This window comes from Nuphar pumila, chromosome 17 (genome assembly GCF_984573655.1).
Source record: "Nuphar pumila chromosome 17, dmNupPumi1.hap1.1, whole genome shotgun sequence".
NCBI lineage: Eukaryota > Viridiplantae > Streptophyta > Magnoliopsida > Nymphaeales > Nymphaeaceae > Nuphar > Nuphar pumila.
Genome location: NC_143265.1, coordinates 3479272 through 3504241, shown reverse-complemented (window position 1 = coordinate 3504241; position 24970 = coordinate 3479272). Strand labels below are relative to the sequence as shown.

General features: G+C 39.7%; 1 protein-coding gene across 1 annotated transcript; it reads right to left on the bottom strand.

Moving 5' to 3' along the window:
• Positions 1-598: 598 nt before the first annotated feature.
• On the bottom strand, positions 599-8210 carry LOC149811379 (Endosomal targeting BRO1-like domain-containing protein). Its single transcript, XM_089993635.1, has 12 exons — positions 8169-8210; positions 6386-6664; positions 6117-6191; positions 5132-5190; positions 4833-4968; positions 4258-4354; positions 4055-4121; positions 2650-2748; positions 1756-1845; positions 1423-1577; positions 1226-1327; positions 599-855 (listed from the first exon to the last, which is right to left on the bottom strand). The coding sequence occupies exons 2-12, from the start codon at positions 6627-6629 to the stop codon at positions 669-671; spliced, it is 1311 nt and encodes a 436-aa protein (XP_089849761.1). The 5' UTR covers positions 6630-6664; positions 8169-8210; the 3' UTR covers positions 599-668.
• Between the last annotated feature and the right edge of the window lie 16760 nt (positions 8211-24970).

The window sequence follows — 24970 nt, the reverse complement described above, 5'->3', positions numbered from 1 at the left end:
CGGGTTGGGCTTAAGCCAACCCGTTTAATAAACGGGTCGACCCGCGTAACCCGTTTATTAAACAGGTCGGGTTCGGGTTGGGGGTATGCCAACCCGCCAACCCGGCTGACCCGTTTAATAAACAAGTTAGGCGGGTGGGTCAACCCGTCTGCCAACCTGCCTACCTGCCAACCCGATCCGTCAACCCGCCAACCCGACCCGCAAACCTGAAAACCCGTTTACCCGACCCAACCCATTTATTAAATGGGTTGGCGGGTCGTGTCGGGTTACCCGTTTATTAAACGAGTCGGGTTCGTGTTTGCCACAGCCGACCCGTTTAATAAACGGGTCGGGTTGAGGTATGCCGACACGCCAACCCGCCAACCCGACCCGATTGCCACCCCTAGTCCACGCACCGCATAGCAACATAAAGGCTGAGCTAGGAAAGCAGTTCGTGTGTCATGACTACATGTAATTCATCACCACGCATCTAATTCTGTTTACTTCCAAAAGATAAAAAAAATTATCTAGTTCTGGTTATTACACTTATCAGAAAGTAAGCTTTTAGATGTCCCCTGTTAATTGATTCCAGACTTAAGTTCTGTAGGATCAGAGAAGTCATAAGCAAAAAGTGAAAAACTATCAATACGTTGCAGGAAAGCACATTGCGCTAAAAGGATTCATGTGAATTACATATCTTCCATTGGTAAATCCATTTCCATCTCATCATCTGAATCCTTGAGGTGTTCTTTCAGTGTTTGGGCTCGAAGTTCGCATTTCTCACTATCCCACATGGGATCTGTTGTGGGCAGTTCATATTCATCAGGCTTCAAAGAGAGCTGAAATTCGGGAAGTTCAGGCAATTCTTGACTGGTCCTGCATATCATGAAATGGGTTTCAAACAAACTGCTGCTTACAGCGAATATTATACTAATAATATGCACTATAATCATCTAGGATAAGTTAAAGTTGGGCTGTTAATAGGTCAGGTCTAAGAAAACTCCAGGTTTGGCATAAAAAAAGCGACCCAGAAAAACTATGGCCAGTTTGAGTGTTTTCTGCAAACCTGACTTGGTTGGCAGAGAGGACAGTGGACGATCATAACAAGTGAATCTTAATGCTCAGAGAACTCTTTTATTCAAACAATTACCAACCTCGTGATGTCAGGTCAACTTGCACACAGTTTATCTATGTTAGAAGTCAACAGATTTTGTTTGGAAACCGTGGATCCTTAAAGGGAACTTACTTGTATAGATCAAGGAGGTAGCCGTACATCTGGGACTTTTTAAAGAGAGTTTCTGGAATTTTCAATTGTAAATGCTTCATTGCACCCCACGCAGGAGGAACCCTGCAAAATAAATGATGAAACAAAGGATTAACCAGTATGATGTCTGCACAATAACCTTAACAGAAATTGAAATGAAAAACAAAGTAAAAGCAAACCTAGTGACAGGCTTGGCAAGGCAGAAACTTAAGCATATCCTCTTGCAATCTATGAGTAGTTCATCTGCAGCTAGCAGACAACTCAGTGCATTCATGTGATCAATATCAGCATTACCCTTGTCAAGTATCAGACCATGATAGTAATACGCTGCTGCCTGAAGATGGTAGTATGCCATGATTAGCACTTGCATACTATAATTAAAATGGAAAATGGTTTTATTTAAGAAAAACAAAGAAACAATAGTCATAATGACATAAACAAGTCTGCAAAGAAAAAATAAATAATACACTAGCATAGGCAAAAGGCTGAAACAAGCAAATTTATGGTCGTACCTTTGCTTCAAGATATTTCCATTTGATAAATAAAAGATGTTTCCTCGTTTGCTTTTCACTATCGCTATAACTTGATAAACAGAAGTAAGCCTGCTAAAGACAAGAAAGGTAATTACTAGAATAGAAGGAAGTTCAGAGATGGAAACAGTCATCATAAACATGAACATAAACTAGGGAGAACAAGCAATGGCCGGTGTCTCAGATAATGCAATGGATATTACCATTATAGTTAAACTGTCAAGCATGTTTGATTCCTAAAAACACGTCTTCCCACATGATATGCCAATTAGGCTGCTGGATATTTATGATAAATATAATCAAGCTGCTGCAAGATTGTATCTAGATACTGCGGATTTATACAGTAGCAAGAGAGAGAGAGGGTAAAAGGAAGCATATACAAGGAAAGTAGAACATTGTTGGATTGAACTAAGGATCTACCAATCAACAAAGCATCACCTATAAAGGAACCAATTACCTACTTGAGCATACAGCAGAAATCCACACACAGAACATTCTTAGGGTACCGTCAAAATTATCTGAAAGTCTGAACTATATATCTAGAGTAGATCTAAGCTTCCTTTTGTCTTTACTGTAGTCCAGGTGAATATAAAAAATTTTAAAACGCAGATTAATGATGGCAAGTCTTGCACTTTTGATCAACTTCTGTTGAGAAGTTTGCAGTAAATTATGCATATGCATATCTACCATCGAATATTACAGGTTTAATTAGGAACAATAAAAACAAAAAATGCTATCAAGACAAGGATTAAAAGAAAAGAAAATTCCATGTAATACTGAAACGATGCATTTTTCAAAAAATACTCAAACATGAGACAAATAAGTGGAAAGCTGGAATTTCAGTTGCTTTTGAACAGATTTTTATAAAAGATTAACCTGAGCAAAGTATGTCAATTGTTCACAAGCCAGCCTCCTCCTTACAGATAGTGTAGCATTTTCACTTTCAACAGCCAATCCAAGCTGAATGTCTATTGCCTGCAATCGACAACATGATCATAATAGTTGGAAACTAGCAATCTGAAGTCTCTTTCCTTCACATTCTCTCTATCCATGATTTCACATGCACACATTGACGAGAGAGAGAGAGAGAGAGATGTAAGCACCATAACATTAATCATGGGAATCTATAATAGCAGCTGTCAATTTACAATATATTAACCTTGTGAAAGTAAAAGAGACCAGTTCATGGAGCCTGATGGCAGTAGGAAGAGAATTATCATTGTACAAGTCTACACAACGCATGCAAATCCCAACATGTCTCTCGAGTATGATTCGGGGGCCGTTACAATTCCTCCCCTGCCAAAGCCCCCCGCCGTTGCCATGGCCGTGGATATTGGTATTTTAAGAATACGCCTCGACGACCAATGGCTAAGCTCTGAGCTTTAAACTACATATTCCTAGATAAAGTGCCTAACACCACCACACAGTCAAGTATAACCACCTAACTTTCCATTATTGCATTGAACTGCATGACATTTCTTAATCCACCTCAAACTCCTGCCTCGAGCACAAACTTACTTTTTTTACCTATGTTAGCCATTTTCTAAAGACTATAAACCATAAAGCACTAAACAATCATAAAATCAAGAAATTTCTGTTGTATATGGGAAAAACTTAAGTGGTTAAACCAAGGTTGTCAAACTAGGATGCGAGAAGCGAGGCATTTTAAAATTTATAGGAAGCAGGAAGCAAAGTATCAATTTAGAAGCGAAATAGGAATAAAAAATGAAGCAATATGGTAACTGAATAGGAATCAAACAAGAAGCAAATAAAAACAAAAATAAAATTGATCATTCTTATATTTCATGATTTTTCAATAAAAGAGTTAAATTTTTGTTAAAATCTAACAATGATAGTTGCCAATTTAGAGAAAGTACATGGGAAGTGAGTGGAAGCATGAGAGGAAATACATAAAAAACATGAAAAAAAACGTGAGAAAAACATATAGAAAGCATAGACCATGCATGTGGGAAGCATAGGAGAATCGAGATTTCCATGAAGTTTCGAAAGCGAGGAGTATCACGCTTCCAAATCAAGTTTCCGGGAAGCATGCTTCGCACCTACCTAAGAAGCTTCCAGTAACTCTGGGTTAAACACATTATATGTAATAACGAAAAAGTTAGGTGGTTGTGCATAATAGGTGACATGCCGGGCTTTTTCTTTTTTAAAAATTTGTTCATGCTTATGTTTGAAGCACTTTGCTTCAAATATGATTAGAAACTCAAAATAAAAGCATATATGTAAGCTAAATACTTGAAGATGATGTATAAGCTGAAAGCACCTGGCCTAGTGCTTGGTGAGAAATAGCCTCCAACATGGTCTCTTGCAAGTCTTTAGGAAGCTTTCTTCTATGAAATAGATGTTGAGGATTCATTCAATAAAAATGTAAAGAAATTATATTAGAGATGCAAGCAACAATAAATAATTGAATTTAAGTTGCAAAGAAAGACGTTAAAATTTCATTCTGCAATCATGTAGACATACTTGACATCAGGTGGCAAGTTAACCAATGTATGATGAACACTGTATTCTAAATATCCTGCTGCCTTCAGCAAGAGCTCAATAGCAGTCTTCATGCAATCTGGACAAATACTTCAATTTAAATACTCAGTTAACAGTTAAAACCCAACCCAAACTGTGCATGTGTATAGGGAAAACATTGGCTACACTCTAGAGTACAGTACTCTCTAGCTGAATCTCATAGGTGTGATCTTTATTTGGCCAATTTGACCCCACTAATGTGTTCAGCATGTTATGTTTATTAGGAAATGCACTTTGGATCAGGTGGTTTTAATGTAAAAATATGATAATTCTTAATAGTGAAACTTTGACCCATTTCAGACCATTGAATTTTGTAGCCTTTAGACAATCCGCTTATACAACTTGACTGGACAGTCTAAAATATGTTTTTGACAAATCAAACCATATAGATCACATCCATAGGGCTTGATTCACAAAAGAATTAAGATAGTGTGAAATAATGGGCAGTCTCTACTAGAGGGTACAGTGCACTCGAGGGCAGCCTACACACACATCCTTGTAAAAGTGGCAAGACACACCTTCCGATACACTCCTTTCATATTCATCACTGGGATCTTTTGGAATAAGCAGCAAGTTTGCCTCTGACAATGATAACATCGCCATCATGTGTAGAACTGAAAGTAACTCATACCAGGAATTTGCTATAGGCAGTTCCTTCACATATGAAAGCAAAGATATTAACAAGATAAATGTATGCAAATCTGACAAGAAATGTCAAGAGGATGTGAACTTAAAGACAATAAAGGAAGATAGGTAGCAAACAATTCAAGGAAAAAGATTTCATCAAGCAGTGATTAAAATCTCAGGTTTTAATTACCATTGTGCCATCTTCTAGACTTTTCCAATTAAACTCCACCATGTCTTCGAGATGGTAATCTAGAAAAACACTTGTCAATTTATGAATAGTAAGATATAACTCATGATCTCAGCACAAAGAATAGATCCTGTGGAGCATTTTTCCGCTACCATTAAAAGAAAGAAAGGAAAAATATTCAGCTAGCAGATCAAACCCAACCAAATCGTATTGATCAGATAAGAGAAACTCAACCTTCAGAGAATTTGTACTTTTGTAGTATGTTTGTAACTGGCATGCATTGACAATATTCCTACTCAGGTACTTTGGTTATCCTAGTCATTCTCGGATTTTCTGTCCAATAAGTGTTTAATCAGGGATGGACCCTTCATCAGATTCACATATCCAAGCTCTTTGACAGATGAATGAGGTTCAATGGTGTGTGCACTAATGGTAGTAAAACAAGAGCATAGGTAAATACGTCTGCAATATGATAGAAATAACAAATTACAGTATTGGTTCTTTAGTTTCTGTTTTCATTTTGTAATAGGTACTCAACCAAGAAAATGTTAAAGAAGCTAATTCTGACATTAATCATGAATAAATCACGTAAATAGGTTTCAAACTTCCAATGTGTCATACATGTATGCATTTTCAGATTCATCTGTATATGCATGTTAGTGGATCTCACTTCAACTTCAAGATCATAATGAATTTGCAGGCATCTCTAGGAGGCTCATGTTGGTTTCCAGCACTCAGAATGATATTCGTTATGAAGGTTTGTCAACCCATAAGCGATCAGAAAACAAATACTTTCTAAAATGCATCTAAGTTTAGCAACAAAACAATAACTTCACTCATCTGATATGAACAGATAATAATATAATATATATGCATTCTCTGATTTAATCCATTGATGCAGCACACAACAAAGTGAATTTTATTTTAATTAATGAAGCCAAGAGGGAATTCAAAAATTTATAGGAACAAGGAAAACTTGGGTTCATACCCTTTTTAGTTAAGCCCACCAATATAGGCAAGTATTCTTCAAGAGCATCCCGAAGGTTAGGAATAGAAAATGCATCTGTTTAGTCAAGGTAAGACAAGAGGACTTTAGGAAAATACTGGCAAAACATTGTTCAGCAACATCCAGTATAACCATCCATAAACTATATTGACATTATTGATGTGGTGATCCTCAAGTACCAGAGGAGAGAAGCAATGCAAGTGGACCAAGACTGGATCTGTATTCAATCAAAAGGGAAAAATAAAACTGACCATCTTGAGTGGGCATATCTATCACAGGCATTGAATGATTGAGACTCCATCTCTCTGCGAATGAGACAACCTTAGCTCGAAGGGATGCCAATCTCTGAAGGAGGTCTTCCGACAAGGACCCTCTAAGTGGCCTTCTAAGATCAATTTCTTTTGGAACTCTAATTGATGGTGCAAAGACCACAATTTCATGTATAGGCATGTGTTTCTTCTTTCCCGCTGCATATCTGGAAGTAGTACACCCCATCTCTTGGAATGAACGTGCATTCCAATAAAAGCATTCTGCCAAATTAAGGAAACAAAACTCATAACTGCACTTCAGTATACAAAGAGTGATAATTTGTATGTCATTTTTAAGTATAAGCTGATCAGCAATTATGTAGTTATTAAAGAAGAAATTTTAAAAGTAGTTGTAACTTATCTGCACTCTGATCCTATTCAAAATGTGTAAGAAAAAGCTGTCAGCGTTAGAAAGCGGCAAATTCATGTAATTGACAAGCACGCATTTTATACAAAATTTTTCAGTGCCACAGCATATTATGTGGTTGACTCTTACATCAATAGCAGAACTTCTTTCTCCCACTCTAAAATTACTTTACGTCTTACAGGATACCTCATCTTTAGTAAACCAAAACCACTTCAAATTATCCAGTGCTAAGCAGCACTTCTCAAGTCATTTAGAGGCACTTTTTTCATTGCCCGGTTGATAATTACTCTTCAATAAACCAAAGCTACTAAAATTCCCTGTAATTTACAGAATCAATGTTGAACTATTCAGTCTGATACTAAAGTGACTCATTACAATATTTTTCTAATTCATATTTCCTAACAACAGAAATACCAAAGGAAGACAAGGTTTTCAAATTATGAAAAAACAATCCATCTTGATGTTCTGGTACTCTAAGGCAAACTGCAGAAATTTCACCAAGTTCTTTAGTGATACAAACATCCTAACCAGCCTCACCGTTTTGCCACTCCAGGCTAAACTATACATTGCGCAGAAGAACTCTCGGAATGTGTTTTCCTCAAATAACAGATCAAGATCCATAAAACGCTTTAGTGTAACAAGATTCAGAATTCTACAACCCAAAAGATTCAAAACAGAGCACTACTCCATGAGTTCACAAGCTGAGAAAGATTAATGATTCAAAAACTTAGGAAAGAAACAACAACTCCGAGAGATATCTCCTTACAAGCAATGATGTAAACTTGTGCAGTTTTTCCAGAATTATCACACTTATGCAGTTTTCTGGAATTATAACGCCGATACCTAGTCAAAACAAGACACACATTCTAGCAGAATTGCATAACATAGAATCATTGAGAAATTCAATAACTTCATCAGAAAATTCAAAACATCATTTAAACCAAGCGAGATTAGCTCATTCTGTAAGCATCAACAAGCGGTCAAACAACAAAGAAACCCTGGAAAGAATGAATTACTCATGAGAGCTCAGTCTGTAAGGACTAACGTGTAGTTAAATAGCTAAGAAACACTAAAAAGAACGAATTACGCATGAGAACGCATAATTCAACTAGCCAAATCATCCAAAATGCAAGAATTTCCTGAATCCAACCCTAAATTTAAAAGAAATCAACGGAAAATCCACGAAACCGCTACTCCGATGCGGCAAAACCAGTAAAATCCATAAAAATCCAGAATTAAGCATCAGATCGGCCAAGAATCAAGGCAAAACCCTAGGAATCACGATCAGGAACTCGAATTTCCGGATCAAAACCCTAGAATCGGCGGGGGAAAAGCGAGCAGAGGCAACAGAGGGCTCACCGTCACGCGCTGCTCTCGGCGGGACGAAGAGTGAGGGTTTCGGATGCCATTAATGAGTGCGAGAAGCGCAGAGGAGGGGACAGCACGTGCGGCGAAGGATGGCCAGCACGTGCGGTGCATCGCCATTGAGATCGTTTCGGGGGGAGGGAGTTCCTTATTTTTTGTTTATTTTCTTGCACGGGGAATCTCTCTCCTTCACATGCGCGCGGGAGAGATTTCAGATCTGGCAAAAAATTACGGCATTACCCTCATCTATGTACAAAATGACAATGCAAAAACTTTGCCACAACGACGTGATTACAAAGTCATCCTAAAATCAAGCTTCGAATCAGACAGAGCCAAGTGTTAAAACAGTGTACACGTGGAAACATAACTCGCAGGCCTTTTCTTTCTAATGCCACTCTTAATCATGCAGTTATTTTTTCTGGGAAGAGCGAGCTTGATTACGTCACTTGATCATGGACCAAGCTAATAATAAACGCAAACTCAAACCGTACAAGGCTCGCACTTGAAAGTGTTTTGAGCTCAAACTTGGACCCAAGAGGACCTAATCCAGTTTTGTGTTGTTTCATACCTTGTTGATAGCCCTGATCCAATTCTGCCTGATTACTGGACCTAGGTTTAATGTTGCTTCACAAAGATAATATGGGTACGGCCCGACTGGATGTGTAGGGGTGTCAATGGGTCATGTTTGACCCTGATCCGACCCATACCAAACCCTATAGGGTCAGGGTTTGGTGATAAAGAAGGAGGTCTGATTAGAAAACAAGTTAGATCCAAAGGGTCCGATTAGTAATATGAAGACGGGTATGGTTTGTGAAATTGGGTCCAACCAGAGTTATGATTAAGACCCATGATTTGTCAATATAAAAAAGACAAGAAAATATTATTTTACCAAGTTTGGTTCATGTAATCTTTATAGAATCCGGGTATAGTTTTTCTTATTGTGGAACCAATTGGACCCGAGTCTAAACCCTCTACCTGCATCTCAAAGTCAAATATGGGCTTGGACTCATTTGGGTCTGAACCAGATTTAACCCGTTGACAACCCTAGATAAGTGTATTTGACACCCAAGTCCAAAATTTTTGAAAAAAAGGACATGAGGATAATTTTTTATTTGTAATCAATAAATGTTAAGCAGAGAGATATATATATAGAGAGAGAGAATGAAATAACAAACAAGATTTCTTTCACTTGATTAATTTACAATAATAAAACAAACTTATATAGTTACCTTTTTTTTTACTAAGGTTACTTTACAACAATAAGATAAAACTAAAATCAAAATACAAACAATGGGTGAGTTGGTTGAGAGAATCCAATCCCAACTTTCATGAGATATTTCCTCGCTTTTCTTTCCTGAAACTCGATGTGCTTCTTTCCTTATCCATTATTTAACCAACATTCAAAACTCAAATTTTATTCCAACACTCTCCCTCAAGATGGTGTATGTGGATTGAACATGCCTAGTTTACCAATAAGGAATTGGAATTGCTCTTTGCCAAGAGCCTTGGTGGATACATCTGCTCTCTGAAGTTTGCTAGGAATGAACTTAGTCGGGATTAACCATTAATGCAACTTTTATCTTACAAAATGACAATCAAGCTCAATGTGCTTGGTTCTTTCATGAAAAATTAGATTTGCAATAATGTGAAATGCAAATTGATTATCATAATATAAATCAATTGGTTGAGTATGGGAAAAGTCATGAAGTAAATATGTAAGCCAAAAAACTTCATTGGTGGTTGTGGCTAAGGCCTTGTACTCGACTTCATTTCAAGATCTGGAAATTGTAGTTTGTTTCTTAGTCTTGTATGATATAAGACTTTCCCCCAAACAAGTGCACTGTAGTGGATTCTGAATACGATAGTTGAATTGCATTGTTGTTGCTAAGTAAAATCCCTTGCCCAAGAGTGGACTTCAAATATCTTAATAATTTCATGGTTTTTCCAGTATGGTTGCATCGGTTCTTACATGAACCAGCTAAGTATATGCATTGAATAGACTATGTCAGGACGTGTGATAGGTTAAATAAATAAGATGACCCACTAATCTTCTTTAAGAACTTGGCTCTTTGAGAATCTCTCCTTAATGATCCAATTTGAGGTGTTGCTCCATTGATATCTTATTGGGTTTGGATCCCAAGTACCCGACATCTTTAAGTAATTCTAAGGTATACTTTCTTTGGTTAAAAATATACCATGTTTAGATCGGGCAAGTTCTATGGATAGGAAATATTTAAGTTTGCCTGGATCTTTGATATGAAAACATTTATCTAACTCCAACTTTCTTATCATATTGTCACCATTTCTTGTTATAATGACATCATTTATATAGACTAGAACACATGTTCTTTCTTTCCCTGAAATTAAGCAAAACAATGAATAGTTTGCCAATGATTGTTTGAAATCGGCCTGCTAAGTGCATTAGAAAACTTGGCAAACCATTCCCTAGAAGCTTGTTTTAGGTTGTATAATGATTTATTGAGACGAACTCGAGTCTCCCCCTCATGTGAGTAACCAGATGGCAACTTCATCTATATTTCTTCATCTAGATTATTGTGAAAAAAATGTGTTATTAACATCTAGTTGATGCAATGGTCATTGGAATACGAGTTTTGCCACTAGTATGAACATGCTATGATAATAAGTCCTTCAAATTGTGTGTGCCCATTTGCAACCAATTTAGCTTTGTAACATTCTATGCACCATTACTTAATTTTGAAAACCCATTTGAACTCATTTGGCTTTTATTAGGGGCAATTCTGTAATGGTTCAAGTATTGTTATCTTCAAGAGCTTTAGTTTCAAGTCTCATAGTAGTTCTCCACTTCTTCTCTCTCATGGCTGAATGGTAATCTCTTTGCTCATCAAGAGAGGATACAAAAATAAGAAAAGCTTGATGGCTAGCAGAGAATTGAGAAAATGTATAATAAGGATAAGAGGGTGAAATGTACCCTTGATCTCGAAGGTCGATGTATTGGCGTAAAGTGCAACATAGTCTCAATAATAATCATTCAAGTGGATGAGTTCGGACTTGATCCAATTGGATCTCCTAAGTTGGGTCTCAAGTTGGACTTTCTTGATTGGGTTGGTTTTCTCTAGCCTCAAGTTAAGTTTCAATATTGGTTTGAACAAGTGGTTGAGATTCACCTTGATTTCCATCATGTGTCTCTTGGCATTGAGTAAGAGGCATAGACAAATTTTGGTGAGTTTGGTTCTCATATATGGGAATGAGTAAAAACAAGTTCATTATATTAAAGACTGATGAAGTTTTGAAAAGGAAACTCTTTCTCATAAAAATAACATCCTTGAAAAAAAATATTGACTGAGTTTCAAGATCAAACACTTTGTAACTCTTTTGCTTGAAAGGATATCCAACAAATATGCATCTGTGAGACCTAGCATCAAACTTATGTTTATAATGCACATTGTGAGCAAAACATAAGCAATCAAATACTCTCATATGTTCCTATTTAGGCATCAAGCCATACATAAATTCATGAGGGCTTTTTTCAAAAAATTTACCCAAAATGGTCTTAGGTAGCCTATTGGTGAGGTACGCAACGGTAAGATGTACTCTCCTCAAAGCTTTATGGGCAAATTTGCTTGCAATCGCAAAGCTCTAACAACTTCAAGCAAATGTCTAAGTTTGTGTTCTATTACCCATTTTATTGGGGTGTAGAAAACACAACTATGTCGGTGAAAGATTTCATTTTCATGTAAAAAGGTTTGAACCTCATGAAAAAAAATGGTGCCGTTATCGGATCAAACACATTTAATTTGAGTTTGAAAATGAGTTTTGATCATCATGATAAAATTTTGTAAAATTTCTTTGGTTTGAGATTTGAATCGCATTAAAAATACTAAAACGATCTACTATAGTGAGAAAATAATGTGCCCCTGTAGTAGATGGAGTAGGGTAGCCTCATCAAATATCAAAATGAACAAGATCAAAGGGATGCGTTTTATTGTGTATCACTAGTGGCAAAAGGTAACCTAGTATGTTTGGCAAGAGAGAAAACATTACAATGACATTCATTAACAAAAAATAAAATCATGCATATGAGATAATGTCTTTAAGCATTGGGAAGAAGGATGTCTCAAACACCAATGTCATAAATCAAAATTAAAATTAAAGGGTTGTTTCATAGAGGTGGTAGCAACTTTATTCTTCTCCGGATTCAGGAAATAAAGATCAGCTTTCACTGTACTCACTCCAATCATCCTCCTCAACCGTGTGTCATAGATTTTACAATAAGTAGGAAAGAACACAACATTACAATTCAATGAATTGGTGAGCTTGTTGACAAAACATGATCAAGTTCAATTTTAAGAGTTATATGAGCTTTCCCAATATAGGCAACACCATCAGGTAGTTTGACAAGTTTAGAATAATGATCTTTTTCTAGACTAGTGAAGATGGATGAGGAGCAACACATGTGGTCGGTTGCTCCTGTATCAAGAATCCAAACACAGAAAATGAAGATAAGAAGTTGGATAAATGGTTACTTGGCAATTGGCATGTTGGCCAATGGTTGGATTTTACTTGCGGATAAGAGAGAGAGAGAGAGAGAAGTTGAATGTAGTGTTCCATGGTGAGCTGTAGTGCCATATTTGTCAATGTGCTTCTTCTACTTCTTGGCACCTTACTCTCTTGCTCTCTGATGTACTTGTGCAACCGTTGAATTTGTTGAGAGATATCCATGTAGCTCATAGCATCGATCCTTAGTGTGATCAAGTTTTTCACAATGGTCACACTTTGATTTCTCCCATTGGCTTTTTTCTTTCCCTCGCATATCTTTACTTGGTTGATCAAATTAATCTGACCGACCTCCTATTTCCACTAAAACAACCATATTATTTTCAATATTGGGAATGATATGAAGCTCTCTTTGCTTCTCTTCTTGGAGCCAGAGATTATATGCCTTGTTTATGCTAGGAAGAGGTCCATTATCAAAATTTGACACTATACAGCAACATATGACTCATTGAGTCCCACCAAGAATTGGATCAGTCTTTCTTGTTGAAACCATTTAGAAAAAACCTTCAAAGCTCCACACAATCGTATAGGAGGGACGACATGTGTGACAAGTTCATCTCACAAGACATTCATCTTCGTATAATACCTAGCAATGGAGAGATATATTCTCTTGATGAAGGGTCATAATGAAGCATTGGATTTGAAAAATCCCTGGTCCATATTGTTTTGAGAGAACCTCTCCTCGAGATCTTTCCAACGTCTACCACAATCTCCCCATATATGACACTCAGAAATCTATGAGGACAACGAATTTAATAGCCATAAGAGTACCATTAGTTACACCGAATCCATGCAATATAATTCGGAGCAATAGAATATGGTTTAGGAACAGATCCATTACAAAACCCATCTCTTTCTTGGTTGAAAGAGCTACTGTCATGGCTCAACTCCATGACGCATAGTTGTCACCAACAAGAGGACTCTACACGAGGACCTGTCCTGGGTTATCAAAAATGATGTAGAAAGAAAGGGTTGTCAATACTCACTTTAGAGTTGAGTTGATTTTCAGATCCTGCGGTTGTGTTTTTGTTGTTCACATTTCCTCCACTCATGGTGATAAAGAAGCAGATTATAGAGATTGCAGGAATTGATCACACGGTCACTGCCGATGAACCAAGATGATCCTTGTGGAATTGGTTTCGTGTTTTCACAAACGATATAAATCGAGAGAGACAGCAAGGAGGGTTTCCAATGAACCAGATTTTATCTGATATCCGACTGAATTCAATTCTGTTTAGTTGCGTTTGGTAAGCCAAAACAATATCTTATTACAATCGAATGCAGGTATGGTTTTGAATTTTTGTTACCGAGTCTGAAAAATATCCAAATATAATGGATATCCGAATCCGTTTACATGTAAAAAAGTGGATCGGGTATGTGCTTGTTATCATCCAAATCTGAATCCAAATTTGATTTATCAAATATGGTATTGGCCACATCCGATCAATTTACATCCCTAATAGCAAGCAAATTGCCATCTATCCGGCTGAAAGTAATTGGATCAGTTTTTTTACCAGTTCCACCTATCCATAAACCAAATCAGAATCCAGTTAGGTTGTATTCAATAACACAGGATTTTGTAAAACCTATCTATGGATCCAATGCAACCGGTTTGCATCCCTACCTGTTTCGGTTCTTCTTGTCTGGGGTTTTATGAATATAGTCAAGAAAGACTAAAGAAAACCCCCGTCCTACATTGCAAATGTATCAGGTTTTGATCAACCTCTGATCCAGATCCAACACCTTTGTTTCTCGATACAGATCATTAAACTAGGATCTAAAAGGGTACCCAGATTTACACGTTTGGATCATTTTTGGACTTAAATCTAACATATCCATTTCCATATTTCACACGTAAAAACCTTAATTTTGGTATTCTTTTACTGGATCCAGTATTACCAAATATATAATTCAGATCTGGATCTTATTTGTATTCAGGCTCAGATTCACGTCTATCACAAAAATTTAAATTCAGATTTGGATCAGCAAGGATCCTGACCTGTATCTGATCCATTCGCAGTCCTACAGGAGCCTCACTGTCATGCTGAATCTTGGTAGTGCTGGGCAACAGGTAGGCCTGGCCCAAATTTTTGGACGGGCTGACTGGCCCGTCAGCCTGTTCTTCTGGGCCTAGCCCCGGTTCGGGCAGTCCTCCAAAACCCAGGGAGAGGCCCAACAGAAAGGGATTGCGCCATGGGACTGCGCAAGGGTCTAACCCATTTTTTATAAGACACAGGGCCCAGCCAGGCTGTGTCTATTTTTGACCATGCTGTGCTAGGCCTGGCTTGCTAGGCTAGTTCTCAAAAAAGAGGCTGAGGCCAACCTGCTACCACTCCCCTAAACCTTGGACTGATCTCATCCCATACCTTTTCTAGTGCGAGTGATCCAAGATTTTGTGGGGCTACTAAATGAGAGCTGGATGGTTAGATCTCATATAATAATTAGGAGGTCTTGTGTTCGAATCCCATAGGAGTTATTCCCCAGGCTTGCCTAGTCCCAAAAGTAGGAAAAGGTGATCAAAGATTTCCTAAGGAACTGCAACCAGAAACACTTGTTTAATCTCTCTCTCTCTCTCTCTCTCTCTCTCTCTCTCTCTCTCTCTCTCTCTCTCTCTCTCTCTCTCTCTCGTGCGCGCCTAGCGAAGAATATTAAACTTTGGTTGCAAAGGCGGTCTGTGAGTAAGTTTCACGAGATGGCGGAATGGGAGGCAGAGATCTCATCACTATTCAACCTATTATCTTTCACCGAAGGGATGTCGGACACGCAGCTGCAGGGGTTGCAAAGCAGACTTGCTGAACGGACAATGTTATTGAAACGTTGGAGGCTAAAAGAGGAGTTGAAGTGGAAGCAGCGTGCTCGGGTGAAATGGTTGGCAGCAGGGGATGAAAATACTCATTTTTTTCATTCTTTTGCTTCTGATCGGTTTAGACGAAGTATCCTTCAATCGATCACAATTGACGGGGTGTTGTGGGAAGGCCAGAATCTTGTGCCAGCGGTCTCCGACTATTTCGAGAAGCTTTATTCTATTCCGCCAAATACAGGAGGTAATATTGGGCATGAGTTATTTCTTTCTCTTCAACCGGATCAGGTCTTAACCTTGCAACGTAGGTTTTCAGAAGCAGAAATCATGAACGCAATTAAGGATTTGTCGGGTTGGAAGGCACCGGGAGTAGATGGTTTTCCTGTAGATTTTTTCAAAGTATTTTGGAGAGTAGTGAAGAGCGATTTATGTACAGTGCTTGATGAGTTTCATCGTAACTCTAGACTGCCTAAGCAGTGTCATGTCGGATTAATCTCTCTTATTCCAAAAGAAAGCGCTGCCACAGATATTATGCGCTTTCGTCCCATTTCCATAATGGGAGCCTTGTATCGTATAGTCGCAAAGGTATTCTCAAGACTGAAATTGGTGGCGTCTAATCTTTTTTCTGCTTTTCAGTTTGCTTTTATTCCTAATAGAAGAGTTCAACAAGCATATATTTCGGCTTCAGAGGTCATTCACTCCATGCACGCGAGTCGTACTCCTTACTTCGTGTTGAAGCTTGATTTTAATAAAGCATATGATTCTGTGTACTGGCCTTTTTTGTCGCAAGTGGTGAATCACATGGGATTCGGCAGCCGTTTTTCCAGATGGGTGTCAGAGCTTATTACCAATGCACAAGCCATGGTGTCCATTAACGGGGTAAAGGGTGAGCAATTTTCTTTGCGGCGTGGCTTACGGCAGGGATGTCCGCTATCTCCGCTGTTGTTTAATACAGTGGCAGAAGGACTTGCGGTGATTCTTAGACGAGCGCAGACAAGGGGCTTCCTACAGTCATTGGATATCCCAGGCTTTTCTGGTCATATTATACAATATGCAGACGATATGCTAGTTTTTGGAAGGGCTTCAATACAGCAGATGCTTCGCGTTAGGCTTATTCTCATGTTTTTTGCAGCGTTGTCTGGGCTGAAGCTAAATGAAAATAAGTGTTCGATCACGCTTCTGAATGGCGATCCGACCAGTCAAAATGCGGCAGAAAAAATTTTCAACTGCGCTATAGGGCCATGGCCGATCAAGTACTTGGGCCTCCCCCTACAAGTCAAGTCAACCTCTAAAACATCATGGGCACCCGTGGTTGACAAGGTGTGTCTTAAGCTCCAGTCTTGGCGTGCAAGATATTTGTCTCTTGCGGGCAGAATTACTTAAATCAGGCATGTTTTGTCAGCAATTCCGGAATTTTTCATGTCGGTCTGTGTCATGCCTGTCAATGTTGAGCATCAACTTAAGAGCGTCTTGTCAAGGTTTTTGTGGCGTGGTGTAAATGGACCTTATAAGAGGCACTTGGTGGGATGGGACTCCATCGTTATGCCAAGGAATATGGTTGGCTTAGGAATTTTTGCTTTGCGTAAAAGGAGTGTGGCATTGGCTGTGAAGCAGTGTTGGTTGGCTCATACGTCACAGGATGCTTGCGCAAACTTCCTCCGGCTAAAATATGGTCTAATCGATTCGCTTGCTGTTCGTCGGGGGGCTCGTGGACCATACACATCACATTTTAGGAAAATGTGGTTTAGGGCATTGTGTTTGTTTCTTGACAGGGATTTGGACGTGGGGGTAGACGGATCTTGGCTTCAATGGGCAGTCTCGAATGCGGGAGTTTTCCAAGTCCACAAGGTCTACCGTTCTCTTTTGCCTCCAGGTCAGGGCTGGATCTTCAACAATGCTTTATGGGCGAAGGGACCATCTCCGAGGACCAAGGTATTGGCTTGGTTGATTCTTCATGACCGGATACAGACCCATAACAATATCAAGAGGATGGGTTTTCAGTTTCCCAGTTGGTGTATGCTTTGTCGACAGACCGAAGAAACTACACAACATCTCTTCTGGTCGTGTGAAGTGTTTCAAGAATTGTTTTCAAAAACTTGGAGGGCTCCATCAGTTGTTGTGCGGGAGGGTTGCTTTGCGTTAGATCTTATCCTCGGCCGTGCTATAATTAGACGCGAAATGAAGTGGAGGACTATTTGGAGAGTTTGGTTATTTACAGGGTGGTGGTTCATATGGATGGCCAGAAATGATGCTACTTTTCGGGATGTCCCGTTCAACCTTAACCGGTTGACCCATAGGGTCTTGGCTGATGTGTATGCTATCTTACGCATATATCTCAAAGACCTGCCTCTGCCACAAACCGATCCTCATATAGATGTTTGTGGTCCTCAATGAGTGTTTTGTTTTGTGTTATTGGTGTTCTCATGTTATGTTGTTGTGTTTGTGCTTGTGCTTGTGGGTCTCAACGCTTTGTTGAGTTTCACTTTTAAGTAACGTTGATCGCTTTTCGGCTCTCTCTCTCTCTCTCTCTCTCTCTCTCTCTCTCTCTCTCTCTCTCTCTCTCTCTCTCTCTCTCTCTCGGGTCGCCAACTTGGCCAGCAAGGTATGCATGAGGGCGTTAAGATAAAGACTCCAAATTGAACCCTACTGGTGCCCAGGTGTGTCCTCAACTTTATCATGGGTGGGGCACGTAAAGGCAGGGTGGTCACAGGGTCGGGCCCGTTATCGCAGACCTTGGTGAGGGTTTTCTCATAAAAAAAATCAATCTTTTGAAATAAAAAAAAAATGGATCAACTCAGCATGATTCCATTCGAACCTGATTCAGCTGATTCTCTGCATTTTTGTGAAAATTGATTGGGCTCACAAACCAATTCTTACAACATTGCTAAAGAGTGTTGGATTAACCACCACGATTAACGTGGTGGTTATCCACAATGTGGATACATCCTCGTTGAGGGATGATCATGCCGATAAATCAGCATAAGATAAAGGGGAACGGTGCGTAACCGTTCCACCCTATGCTTATAAGAACAAGGTATCATGAGCGACCCTGTGTAACGGGAAATCGAAGGTCTACTCACCGACTGCATCCGGTAGCCTGGGCTCGTGGAGGGCAGCAGTCCGGCTGAGCAGAAAACTCTGACGACCAACTCCGGCGACCACAGTAGCTCCATCAATGGCTGCATCAGGTACGCTCTGCTGTTTTCTTTTCATGCAGGGCCATCGCCACGCTACGGAAAGTCGATTGTGGCCTCGCCGGAAAACCCCCAGACGGACCGAACATTGGGTTATGGGCCCACACCCCGCTTCTGCTGCGGGGTGTGCTCTGGGTCGACTAGCAAAGCAGGTCATCGTGGGGTGACGTTGCTGCTGGTCACCGGCGACTGTCGCCGTTGGGCGACAGACTGATTAAAAAAAAAATCTTTGTTACCTCTGTTTTGGGGTTTTTTTCTGTCGGCGAGGACACCGTCGGCGTTTCACTCCTTCATCTGCCATTAAAGCGCTGCTGGGACCGTTGCCGGTGACTATTGAGTCGCCGGATTTCTGAAAAAGCTTATGCGGTTTCAGTTTTTCGCCGGCAGTTGTTTTCGCTGGGGGAGAAATGCCATCAGGAGCGGCGGTGTTGGTCGTCGGCAGGCGGCGTGGGTCGTCGGCAGGCGGCGTGGATCGTCGGCAGGCGGGGTGGGTCGCCGGCAGGCGACGTTGGTCGCCGACCGGCGACATTGGTCGCCGGCAATGAAAAGAAGGGGAAAACCCCTCTTTTTTAAAAGATCGGGTTTTCTGCCCTTTTTCAATTTTTTTTTTGTTTCGGGTCAGGTTCATTTTCTGAACCGGACCCGCCCACCCGAATCTGATCCATAAAGTTGATTCGGATCGGATCCAGGATTCGGGTGGGGACCCGCTCGGGTCCGACCCGAATAAAGTAAACCCCGGGTCAGACCCGGATCCAGTAATACCGGGTCTGACCCAAATTCGGCCATTACCGGATCCGACCCGGATCCAGACAATACCGGGTCCGACCCGGATCCAGTCATTATCGGGCCCGACCCGAATCCGGTTTGTACCGGGTCCGACCCAGATCCGGACAGTACCGGGTCCGACCCGGATTCGGTTTGTACCAGGTCTGACCCGGATCCAGGTATTAACCGGTTCTGACCCGGATCCAGATTTTACCGAGTCTGACCCGGATCCAGATAATCCCGGGTCTGACCCAGATCCAATTTGCAGTTGGGTCTGACCCAGATCAAGGAGTGTCCAGGCACTATTTGGCCTTAACCGGATCAGGGACTGACTCAGCCCCTTTCCGGGACCGGTTCGGAGCCGTTTTTGGTCGGTTCCTTCCAGTTTCTCACCGGTTTCGAGATGCTAAGACCCTGTTTTGGCATACGGTTATAGGGTTTTTATAAACTTTTGTTCATACTTGACCCGGTTCATAAGGTTCAGAACCGGTTCGGACCCTTGGATGACCGGTTCGGGGTTGTTTCAGACCGGTTCAGAGTGCTTTAAGACCGGTTCGTGAAACATATGACAGGTTCATTCAGTTTTAGAACCATTTCGAGAGTCATATGTCTAGTCCATTCGGTTTACGGACTATTTTAAGATATTATTTTATATATAATATTGGCATTAAGGATAGTCAGATAACTTAGTGTATTCATGTCACCAAAGTGATTGAATACACATATGTTGTCAAAAATGTTGTACTATTATATAGTTTTAGTCAATATTAATGTTGTACTTATATTCATGAAACGATAAACGACCCAAAGGTAGTTTTATCGTGTTTGAAATTTGAGTAGGGTAGAATAAGGTAAATGTGTTGAGATACATCACACATGACTATCCAAAGGTACCTTGTGTTGATGGTCTGTCTTCATAAGAACCTTAGTTTTACCGAATATGGTCGATAGGCGAAGTAGTTTCGCGTGTCAGAGCTCTTACCAAAGTAGGACTCCGATGACCCCCTTCACTCGCCTAGAAAGAAGCATATCAAGGGCCTTTATTATTTTGCTTTTTCCACTAAAGTTTTAGTCTCGTATGAATGTTTTCTGATACGTGTCTTTTGTCATGCAGTTTCTAGTTCTGTGATTTTAGATGGCTCAAGCTCTATACATTTTCTAGATGGATCCAATTTTAGTGATTGGAAAGAAACTGTTTTATTTGCATTAGGGTATATGGATCTAGATCTGACCCTAAGGATAGATGAACCTGCTGCCCTCACTGATCAGAGTACCGCTGATCAAAAGATTGCTTTTGAAAAGTGGGAGCGCTCGAATAGACTTAGCTTGTTGCTTTTGCAATCTAAAGTAGCTAAGAACATTCGAAGTGTTATCCTACAATGCAGAACAGTGAGGGAATTCATGAATGCCATTAAGGCACAGTTTGTGAGTTCAAACAAGGCCAGAGCCAGTACCCTGATGTCAAAACTGATATCTATGAAATATACTGGAGGGGGAAACATTCGCCAGCATATTTTGGAGATGAGGAACATAGCATCTCAGCTGAATGACATGAAGTTCACCATCTCTGATTCTTTCCTAGTGCATTTAGTCCTAACATCCTTACCCTTGGAATACAGACCTTTCAAAATCTCGTACAACACACATAATGATGAATGGACATTCAATGAACTTATGTCTAATTGTGTTGAAGAAGAATAGAGGATGAAAGGTGAAAAGGTGCAGAGTGCACATATGGCTTCTCATACATCCAAGGTAGGACCAAGGAAGAATGCATTTAAGAGAAATGATAGGAAGAAGCCAACTGGGGATAAGTCATCCCAAGACAAGCAATCTAACTCTACTCCCATAAAGTGCTTCTTTTGCAAGAAGAAGGGACACATAAAGGCAGATTGCATAAAGTACAAGAAGTGGTTGGAAAAGAGATGTAATTTGTCATTTGTTTCACATGAATGTAATTTATTACAAATTCCTGAAAATAGCTAGTGGATTGATTCTGGTGCTACTGTTCATATTTCCAACTGTCTACAGTTGTTCCTGAGCAGAAGGGAACCAACAATGCATGAGAAAAGCATCTATTCGGGAAACAAGATGCGTTCACATGTGAAGGGTGTTGGAACCTGCAGGATTACTCTGGATACAGGCGTAGTTTTAGATCTTCATGATGTCTTTTATATTCCATCGTATAGTAGAAACTTAATTTCAATTTCAAAGTTGGATAAATTTGGATATTGTTTTAAGTTTGAAAATTCCAAATTGTTCATATTCAGAAATTCAATTGAAATTGGTTCTGCATCAGTTTATGATGGTTTATATAGATTGAATGTGAAGATCCAAACTCAGGAGTCTTTGACTTCTGAATACGCATTGGTTGGAAATAAACGTAGCATGACAGATGATAAATCTTACATGTTTTGGCATCGAAGGTTGGGTCATATCTCTAAAAAGAGAATAAAGAGACTGGTAAATAAAGGGATCTTGTAATCTCTAGATTTTACTGACAATGACCCATGTGTTGATTGCATAAAGGCTAAGCATACAAACACATATAAAGAGGGTGTCAAACGCAGTAGTGAGATATTAGAAATAGTCCATACGGATGTATGTGGACCGTTTTCTCCCTGTTACACAGGCGAAAAATTTTTCGTCACCTTTATTGATGACTATTCTCGGTATATGTATCTCTACTTGATTTTCGAAAAATCTGATGTTTTTCATATGTTTAAGGAATTTAAGAAAGAAGTAGAGAAACAAACCGATAATGGTATTAAAATAGTCAGGTCTGATAGAGGTGGCGAATATTATGGTAGGTTTACTGAGATGGGGCAAAGGGAAGGACCATTAGCGCGATTTCTTAAAGAGGAAGGCATTGTGCCTCAATATACCATGTCGGGTAGTACCCATCAGAATGGTGTAGCTGAAAGGAGAAATCATACGCTTAAAGAAATGGTCAGGGACATGTTCAATTATTCAACACTTCCCATAAAGTTGTGGGGTGAAGCCTTAAGGACAGTTGTGCATATTTTGAATAAGGTTCCTACGAAATCTGTGCCTAAAACTCCTTACGAGCTGTGGACAGGTAAGAAACCATCACTGTCTTATATGCACATATGGGGATGTCCTGCAGAGGCTAAACTGTATAACCCCCACATTAAAGCCTTTGATCCAAGAACAACCAGTGGATATTTCATTGGTTATCCAGAAAGATCAAAAGGGTACAGGTTTTATTGCCCATCTCACTCACCATAGATTGTTGAAACGGATAAGGCTAAATTCCTAGAAGATGGTTCAGTAGGATTGAGTGCACTTCAAAGCATTGGTTTTGAGGAAATACATGATCCAGTTTCATCACCTGTTAAGGAAAACATCGAAAGATACCACATTGTTATTCCTAATGATGGTGTGGTTGATCATTCGATTGTTAATGCACAAATCCAAAGTGAACTTATTGTGGACAATGCGGAAGAGCACGAACAGGATGATCAGGTTCAATCTGAGCCTGAGGAACGACATGTTTGGAGATCCACAAGGATTACGAGATCTACCATACATCCTGATTATGTGGTGTACCTTCAAGAGCCTGGTGATTTCATAGATATGGATGATGACCCGTTGACTTTTATGGAAGCTGTTGAAAGTAAACAATCTTCACATTGGATAGAAACCATGAAAGAAGAGTTAGACTCTATGGCTAAAAATCAAGTGTGGGATCTTGTCACGTTACCTAAAGGAGTAAAGCCTGTAGGGTGTAAATGGGTCTTTAAGACCAAGAAGAACTCCAAAGGTAACATAGAGAGACATAAAGCAAAATTGGTTGTTAAAGGATTCACCCAAATGGAGAGCATTGACTATAATGAGACATTTTCTTCTGTCTCAACTAAAGAGTCAATGAGAATTATTCTGGCCCTCGTAGCTCATTATGACTTAGAGCTACATCAGATGCATGTGAAAACAACGTTCCTCAACGGGGATCTGAATGAAGAGGTATACATGGAACAACCTCTTGGTTTCTCTGAAAATGATTGTTTGGTTTGTAAGCTTAACAAATCAATATATGGACTTAAACAGGCCTCCCGACAGTGGTATATTAAATTTTCCCAAGTCATTGTGACTTTCGGGTTTACAGAAAACATTATTGATCAATGTATATACCTTAAGGAAAGTGGGAGTAAGTTCATTATATTGATGTTGTATGTGGATGCCATCTTACTTGCAACCAACGATATAAAGTTACTTCCAGAGACAAAACAGTTTCTTGCATCACATTTTGATATGAAAGATATGGGTGAGGTTGCTTACGTTCTTGGCATTGAGATTCGTCGAGACCGAGCAAAAGGTTTTCTAGGCCTCTCCCAAAGATCCTATATAGAAAAGGTGTTAAAGCGATATGGGATGGAGAATTGTTCTCCTATTTCTACACCCATATCAAAAGGTGACAAGCTGAGCCTAAAGGATTGTTCACAGAACGATATTGACAAAGCACAGATGAGTGCTTATCCATATGCATCAGTTGTTGGCAGCTTGCAGTACGCGCAGACATGTTCTCGACCAGATATTTCTTTTGCAGTAGGGGTACTTGGCAGATTTCAGTCTAACCCAGGTTTACCCCATTGGAAGGCTACCAAGAAAGTCTTGCGGTACTTGCAAGGGACAAAAGACTATATGCTAACGTATCATAAAGTTGATCACCTCGAGGTCATTGGCTACTCAGATGCAGATTTAGGAGGATGCCTTGATAGTAGAAAGTCTACTACTGGGTATGTCTTCTTACTTGCTGGGGGAGCGATCTCTTGGAGGAGTGGAAAGCAGACGACCACTGCTGCCCACACCATGGAGGCAGAATTCATTGCATTATACGAGACTACTTCGCAGGCTATATGGTTAAAGAACTTCATATCACAGTTAAAGGTGGTCGATTCCATTGGGAAGCCACTGAAGGTCTACTGTGATAATGAAGTTGCGGTGTCCTTTTCGAACAACAACAAAAGTACTACGTCATGCAAGCATATGAAATTGAAATATTTTGTTGTTAAAGAAAGGACGGTGAATCATTTAGTGCATATTGTCAATATTGGTACCAAAGAGATGATCGTTGATCATCTTACTAAAGGGCTAGCACCGGGATTATATTCCGAACATGTAATGAGGATGGATTGTTAAACTCTTTTTGACATATGCATATAAATAAAGTGATCACTTTCAGTTTTTTGATTCTCATTATGGTTGTTGTCAATCTCCTAAGGATTAGAGATTCAACTAAGGACCTTTTGAATAGATTATAAAGGCCAATCTATTCATCAAGTTATTTCCATAAGGTTTTCTAATTAAAAAGATTTATCGTCGGATCAAGTGGGAGAATGTTGGATTAACCACCACGATTAACGTGGTGGTTATCCACAATGTGGATACATCCCCGTTGAGGGATGATCCTGCCGATAAATCAGCATAAGATAAAGGGGAACGGTGCGTAACCGTTCCCACCATATGCTTATAAGAACAGG